Here is a 7,780-nt window from a genome sequence, read left to right as displayed (position 1 = left end):
AGTTAATCCAGATGTGAATTATCGGGGACATTTATGCGGGGAAAAAGTCGGAAAAATTCCAACCAATTTCGGGAATCGAATCCAGATCTCCCACGTGATATCACTTGTCAGACGCTCTACCGACCAGATCACCGCAGCTCCTTGGATGAGTTCCATACTTTGATTATTTCAATTTATTGTAATATATTTTCTTGTATTTATGGATCTTCACCTTTGAAATGTCTCACCTCGTTGACCAGAGAATTATTTCGTAACAAAGAAACAAAAAAATGCTCCCAGGATTTGCTAAAAATCGAATGACTAAAAAGTAATTTCGTTCTATTGTTTTCATAAATACTATATTTATGTAATCTCTACTACTTAATAGTGGTATTAGTAGTATTATTAGTATTAATTCAGCTAATTAATTAATTATAATAAGTGTTATTAATTAATTGTGATTATTATTATTTAATTAAAGTATAATAAAACAATGGCAATGTGAATGTGGAAAAAAAGTTTTAGATATAACACCCCCCTTGATGAAATCCTGCGTACGCTACTGGCCTGCACTGGTGTTTTATTTCTATTATTATATCCAATTAATTTATAAAAAATATATACAATAAATAAGAATTGTTGCAGTAAACTAGGTCAAATTTTCAGAATATGCCATTGCTGGAAAAATTGCCTTGCTTGACCCTCCCTGGAAAAAATCCTGCAGATATGTTCATGACCATGTGCATAACGTCCTTCCTGTAGACGATAAAGAATAACTAACAAACACATCTCATTCCTGATAATTTCAGTACACAGAAATCACTATTCTGGTTTAAAAACAAAAGCACCAAGAAACAAAGACAAAGGACTTACCTTTGGGACCTTCCAGAACCTCCTGGCAAGAGTGTGACATTATACAAACAACACAGTAAAGTAATGCACAACCCAGAGAAGCAGTGCAGTCCATCGTGAAGCACAGAAACAAACTGATTTTTGCTGAAAAATGAAACGCATGTCCACACAATAGTAATTCACCAGTAGGAAAGGGTTATGATAACACAATGGTGCAATTGTTATAAGGAAGCAGATTGGTAGTTTTTAGCAATGTGTCAAGGTAGAATATTAATAACTTGCACATTGTGTATATATATATTTTAAAATACAACTGTTTATTAACATGATTGTATGTACAATGATTTCAAAATTTGTACATCTCTCTCCAAAGTCAGTTTCATTTATACAACTAAAATTTACAAACATAAGCAATTTCTACGGTCTGATACTTACTTACTCAACACAAATGATAACCCTGCGTATTGTCTCTTTATAAGTTGAAGAACCAACACACATTACATTTTTTTAGAAGGAAAAAAGTACATAAAATGAACAGCTTTCATCACCTAAGGCAACTTAGAAATATTTTACCAAACAGATGTACAAAAAGTAGCCAAAAAGGGCCCTCTTCATAGACATAAATGATAGCAGTCCTTGTAAAATGTTGCATTTAAAAAATGTTCATATTCCTTTCATTTTATAAAATATTCTTTAAAAAAATTACCATCATACAGCTAGCTTCACTCAGCACCTGAGACACACACTAAACACAAACTGTTCCTGAGTTTGTCACTTTACGCTACCATACAAAGTTCATAAAACACTTGATAAAATTCAGGTGGTCATAACAAAGAAGCTTAATGTGAAAAATAATATTCTTTTATACTTTGCACAGATTAGCAGTTTCTTGTTTTAAATAAGACCTCCTTTCTTCAAAGAAGTAGAAATCTGATGCATAACTTGGCCTTAAAATATATAGTGGGAATAATATAATGACAAGAAAAATTAAGCTATAATAACAGCATTTTTTTTTCTTGTCAGCAGTCTTTGTTTTAATAGCACCAAAATAATCAGAAGAAAGCAATCATTATAAGCTTTCAAACAGGGGCATTTGTGTTACGATCACAGCATAATTTGTGCTTCTGCTCCTGCAACGTAAGCCTTCTTAAGAATGGCACAAGGAACAGGGGGAGGGGTTTCATAGAAAAGTAGTAACGTTGATCGGCCCCCTTAGTTATACAGAAGTATGAGTTGCTTCCGGCCAGTTCTTGTTAAGCTTCTTAATATCTAGTTCGCACTCTGAATCGTCAATGTCACAAAGATTGGACAAATCACTCATACTCGTGCAACCCCCCATCGAAAGAGACATTTGCTCGTGCTCGTCCAAGGCAGTGATAACCGACCCTTCCGGGTTGAAAGAGTCTTCAAGTCTTATTGCTTTGCTTGAGCGAGGGAATCCGTATGGCACTATTTCATCTTCCGTGTCGTCACTCGTGAAATTGGATTTCAGTGGGATGTGGGCATCGTCTGTTTCGGTCTCGCTGCCGATGTTGTATTTCGGTAGGTACTGGTTTGGGTGTCGTAGGTAGCTGTCCTTCTTGAATTGGTACTCCTCCCCTCCACTGTCCACCACATTGTTCAGAAGATTCATATTAGGGCTATCAGGGTAGTTTTGGCTGTCGTCGTATTCTGTTCCGCATTCTGAATCGCCAACATACTCCGACTCCTGATCCTCATTCAGAGTTTCAATATCTCGTGCAGGGTCAATAGGGCCCAGAACTGTAGTAAAGAGACAAAACTGAACATTAGCATATTGAAGAAACATCTTGGTTCTCAGGCAATTATACATGATGATGTCATAAAACACCAACAAATTTTCCCATCATGTAGAGGACAGGACATCAAGAGACACAACTTTTCTTAGTAACATTTTGCTCGATGAGGCTTTAAAAAAAGGGGGGGATTTTCTCTCCTGAATATATGCAGCCATACAGCACAAATTCATTATTACCACTGTCATTTATTTCCTGTAAGAAATCAAGATTAAACATTATCATGCCAGCAGGGTGAAGTCTTAGGGTTTAAATGCTTCCCTTACATGTGCTACATGAAGCATATCCTACTTCATGTTTTTGCATTAACAAAAGTTTATAGATAGGGTTGAGCAGATACCCATACCAATGACAATAGTATGCCAAAACTAATGCTTAAAGATTGTAACAATTAAAAGTTGTTGAAAATATTCATTAACCCCTTCCCTGCTGCGACCTTGAAGGGAAGTGTGTCCAAAAAGAAATCATCTATATATAGATGCAACTGCAAATTCACTTCATTGTAAATAATGCAAGAAAATAACTATAAAAAGACTTTCCACAAAATGAAGCTAAGGTAAACAATCTATATATATTATTTCTCTTGTAGTCTACGGTTATTACAAGCATAAAAACACAGTTTTTCGTTGTGACGTTTCAGAACACACGCTCCCTTCATCAGACATTTATTTTTAGTTTGACTAAAGATACAGTATATATATAAAACTATTAATCTATGTATAGATTCTGCCGCAAATAAACATTCCATACTAGGTAAGGTTATAGGTAAAGTTCCCCCTGCATACAGCACCATACCATGAAAGCACGTTCAGGGTATTTGGGGGTAGGGTCCCAGAACATATTCTCGACTTGGCCAAATTGGAGGTGATGTTACGAGCACCATGCTCCAGCTGCTTTTACCCTCCAGAGGTATCCATTTATTTGAGGCTCGGTGAAACCTAGAGCCACTTTATGCATGGACAAGGACGGTACAATTCCGACCTTAGAACACCCACCCCAAGAATCGAATCTGTGTCTCCCGAAGCGCAGTCAGACACCCTACCAACTGGATCACCATGGCTCTAACTCCATATTGCAAGAGATATATTTTTCAGAAACTGACAAAGCACCAACAAGGTTGTTTGATTGCCAATAGCTCACATAGACTACTAAAAGCACAAAAAATTGATGTCTATGAAAATGCCGCAATACAAGAACCGTTAATTTTGAAATACCGTCTATATATAGACGCTCCACAAAAAAGTCCCATTTTTAGAGAGTCTATATATAGCTCCGCTGCAGTTAATGGGTTAATATTAGTGGGTGAGTATTCCACTACAATTATAAGCATCAACTTACCAGAGTTTTGCTTCAGAATGTTTATGAATTACATGAGAATAGTAAAATAACTGCACGAATCACAAAATTATAAGTTTTTCACGCAAACATGGTTTCAAAAAAAAAAAAAAAAAAAAAAAAAAAAAACTAAATAACTAAAGTGGAATTTTTATTTTTCATAACTTCCAGGATAATTAAATTAGACTTCTTGAAAGTATTGTGTAGCATATTTCCAGACCTTGCAAAAGACTTAAAATGCTGGAAATATGTTGGTCAGTATCAGCAAATAATATCTACGCAATACTTTCAGATGCCGATACCTTTGGTATAAGTTGATACTGGTACATTGGCATCGGTTCAGGCTATTTGTATTAGAAGGCAGCCCTTGCATTGGATAATTACACAGTATCCTGAAAATCTGAACAGCATGGAAAATCCTGTTTTTCAAGAGTATGTTGCATTGACATACGGGTTCAACACGCAAAACTTAACAACAAAAGTTATTCATCATGATCAGGAATGAAATTCAGTGCAGAAAATAGTGAGATGCTAATAACAACAAGAAACAGAGCCAGAAGAATAAAAATGGACACGGAAGAGTTGAGTGGAGAGCTTCAAATATCTAGGAAGCATAATTGAGGGAAGTGATAGAATAGATGAGGAGTTAAACAGAAGAGGATCAAGGGTGGTGGACTATATCAAAGCATTCGAAGATTAATATGGAACAGGGATGTACCTATGAAATGCAAGAAGGTAATATATAACATATACTACGTGCCAATAATTACGTATGAAGCAGAGATTTGGACAATGACAGAGAGAGACAAAAGAAAGATGCAGGCAGTGGAGATGACATTTTTAAGGAGTAAGTGGCCGCGGTGGCTCAGTCGGTAACGCATCTGGCTACCATGCTCAAGGTCCTGGGTTCGATCCCCGGCCGGTTCAAATCCGGGAACTTTTCTAACGTTGGAAGCGGCTCCGGCGCCCACCCAGCGTCGAATAACATGGGTACCTGGGGGAAACCCTGGGGGGTAAAGGCGGTCAGGGGCGTGATGCTGATCACATTACCCCACTCACGACTGGATCAAGAAAGTGTGGGGCGTTACCCCCACACCCCCTATACGCCTTCATGGCGTGGTGCTATGCACAGGGGAACACTTTACCTTTACCTTTATATTGGGGTAGACTTGAAGGGATAGAATAAGGAATGAGGAGATCCGACAGACAGGGGGGTTGGTGGAGCTCCAGGACAGAATAGATCAGGCACAGATGAGATGGTTTGGACACATGAAGAGCTTACCATGCACAAGGAGTGGGAATAAGGCCAAGGGGGAGACCAAGATGTCGGTGGAAAGAGCAGATAGCAGAGAGTGTTAGGAGAAAAGAGGACAAGATTGGAACAGCATGGAAAGAGAGGAGTGGTACACGACTAGGAAAAAAATGGAGAGGCTTGACTTCTATGCCGACCCAGCCAGAGGCAGGAAACTGCGAAGGATGATGATGATGTCCTTGCCATTGTACAGCAACATGTATAAATTACAAATGCAGAAAAGACTAGGATAAGGGCTAACATCTGAAAAACTATTTTCTAACATTTCTCTCAATTGGGGGAATCATCTTTATATTCAAAACTAAAACTGTGGAGAACTGCTCCCTTGAAATATTCACATTCTTCAGATGTATTCGATTTAGTCTGGCCTGTGGAAGTAGCATTAGAATGAGGTTTGATTCTGGCACTGTTAGCTACGGTAACACTGAGGATGTGATGATTGGACCATGCAGATACACACTCAAAGGAACACATGTGGCCAGACAGGACTCAAATCTGCAACCTGCAAGGAGGAGATCATAAGTCGAGTACCCAACATGCTTGGGCACCAAACATACACCATATTTCAAAATGATTATTGGGGGTTCAGTAATTGGTATACTGCAACAGACAAAGGTGAATGTTTATATTGTACATGTACGATACGAACGGCTGTGGAAGCTTGCTACCCTATCATTTGTTTCCCATCAGTCACAGTGGCGTAGGTGTAATTACAAGATGGCCACTCCCACGCGGAAGTCCTTTTGCGTCATTGAATTTGCAAGGTGTGGTTCTGGTGTTTCAGTTCAGCCTTTCCGACAGCGATTTGGAAGTGATCCTCCGTCCGATAACAACATTCGTCGATGGTTTAATAAGTTTCAAACAACTGGATGTGTCTGCAAAGGGAAGAGTTCTGGATGTCCAAGTGTGTCAAACAAAAATGTCAAGCAGCATTGGACTACCGAATGGATGTGTGCCATCTCACAAAAGGTGCTCACATTGAACATTTATGAGGTACACTATGTAAACTTGTGGAGTTGTTGTTTACTCCCACATACAAGGGAAATTAAATGACTATGAAACCCTGATAATCATTTGAGGACATGCTGTATGATGCAATTTCCTTATTCGCGAAATCTCTGATGGTTCTAGTCAACAGTCACACACAAAAGGGAGGGAGGGGGGGGGAACAGATATGTGCGAGAGTAAGTAGTAGTAAAACACCAATCTCTCAATATTAACAATAACTATATTAATGTTAATCATAGCCTGCATCACATGCCAATACTTTGCTGCATCAGTAGATTTAGAATAATTTGAAGGTGCAATAATACTTACATGTTCATGATAACAGTAAAATGAATATACAAAGAATGGTTAAATTTTTGTACTGCCAGAACTGTGATGAGGGTGTTAAAATAGGTAAAAAATTAACAAACCTTGGATAACACATTTTTAATTAAAAGAAATAAAGAATTAAAAAAAAGATGTCATGCTAAGGATGGTTTAATTAATTCTTACCTGTTCTTACACCCTCATGACAGTTCTGCACAACAAAAATGTAACCATCTTTTGGATACTTGTTTATCATGAAGATGTAAGTACTCCTACATCTTCATCTTCTGTCCGAGGAAGCCAAGTGACTTTGGTGGAAAAATGGAGGTCAAATCTACCATTGCATCAAGGTGAGTAATTATCTTCCTCGTTGTGTGAGAACCAGAGGAACATAACTACAAAAATGCAGTGTTTTGTTTCTTCAGATCAATTTATCTCCTTCCATTCTCTTCACGGTGAAGTGGAGTCCAATTTACTGTCCCTTTGGACATACGTCAATCTGACTCCAAACTGAGTAGATACATTAAAAGTCAGAAAACTGCATTTTTTTTTGGAGTTATGTCTGGTCCTAATTGACAAATTATGGAAGAGTTAGATTCAGGAATTTTAGAGAATTGTCCTGCATTGTGGCTGCACAGTGTAAGGTGTCATGCTTTGGGTTCTGGCAATGGGACATATACAGGTCGAGTCTCCTGGGAGAAGCGTAACAACTTTTCTCCTAAGATTTTGGCCTGTGTGTGGGACCAGTGGCCACGCACCACCGTAAAGAAATTGGGGAGCTACGAATGAGTAGCGTAACCTGGTCATGGACACATGGGAGTCGGTACGTCATGGGCTGTTGCGACACTGGTTATTTCAGACAATTACTTAATACCATTTTTTTTTCAGATCCACAAAGAAAATTTATTCAGAATCCAGAGTAAGAAATGCAAATTTTCAATAATTGAATGAATTTCTCATTTCTGGAAATGACATATTTTATACAACATAATGAAAGCTGTTTCTCACCTGGTGGAAGGATAGTATGGCCTGGATGAGTGTTCGATTCATTGCTTTCATTGCTGTGAAAACTGGATGAATCGGGAACTTCACTGCCAGGCACTTCTGTAATGTTTGGGAGGGGGTTCTGGCTGTGGTTAGCCCAGTCTGAGCAATCCCAGTGGTAGCCTGCAAC

General features: G+C 38.3%; 1 protein-coding gene across 5 annotated transcripts in view; it reads right to left on the bottom strand.

The window, feature by feature from the left end:
• Positions 1 to 1,133: 1,133 nt before the first annotated feature.
• The window catches only part of kug (FAT atypical cadherin kugelei), a 956,861-nt gene continuing 950,214 nt past the window's right edge, over positions 1,134 to 7,780 (bottom strand). For all 5 annotated transcript variants that reach the window (XM_083129471.1, XM_083129473.1, XM_083129474.1 and 2 more), the window contains 2 exons: positions 7,615 to 7,773; positions 1,134 to 2,592 (listed from right to left, as the gene is read on the bottom strand). In XM_083129471.1, coding sequence (XP_082985597.1) covers positions 2,048 to 2,592; positions 7,615 to 7,773 — 704 coding nt within the window. In that variant the 3' untranslated portion in view covers positions 1,134 to 2,047. The remainder of the gene's footprint in view (positions 2,593 to 7,614; positions 7,774 to 7,780) is intronic.

The sequence above is a fragment of the Lepisma saccharinum genome, chromosome 10 (genome assembly GCF_977018435.1).
Source record: "Lepisma saccharinum chromosome 10, izLepSacc3.1, whole genome shotgun sequence".
NCBI lineage: Eukaryota > Metazoa > Arthropoda > Insecta > Zygentoma > Lepismatidae > Lepisma > Lepisma saccharinum.
Note: the sequence above shows the minus strand (reverse complement) of the source record. Positions and strands in the feature narration are given on the sequence as shown.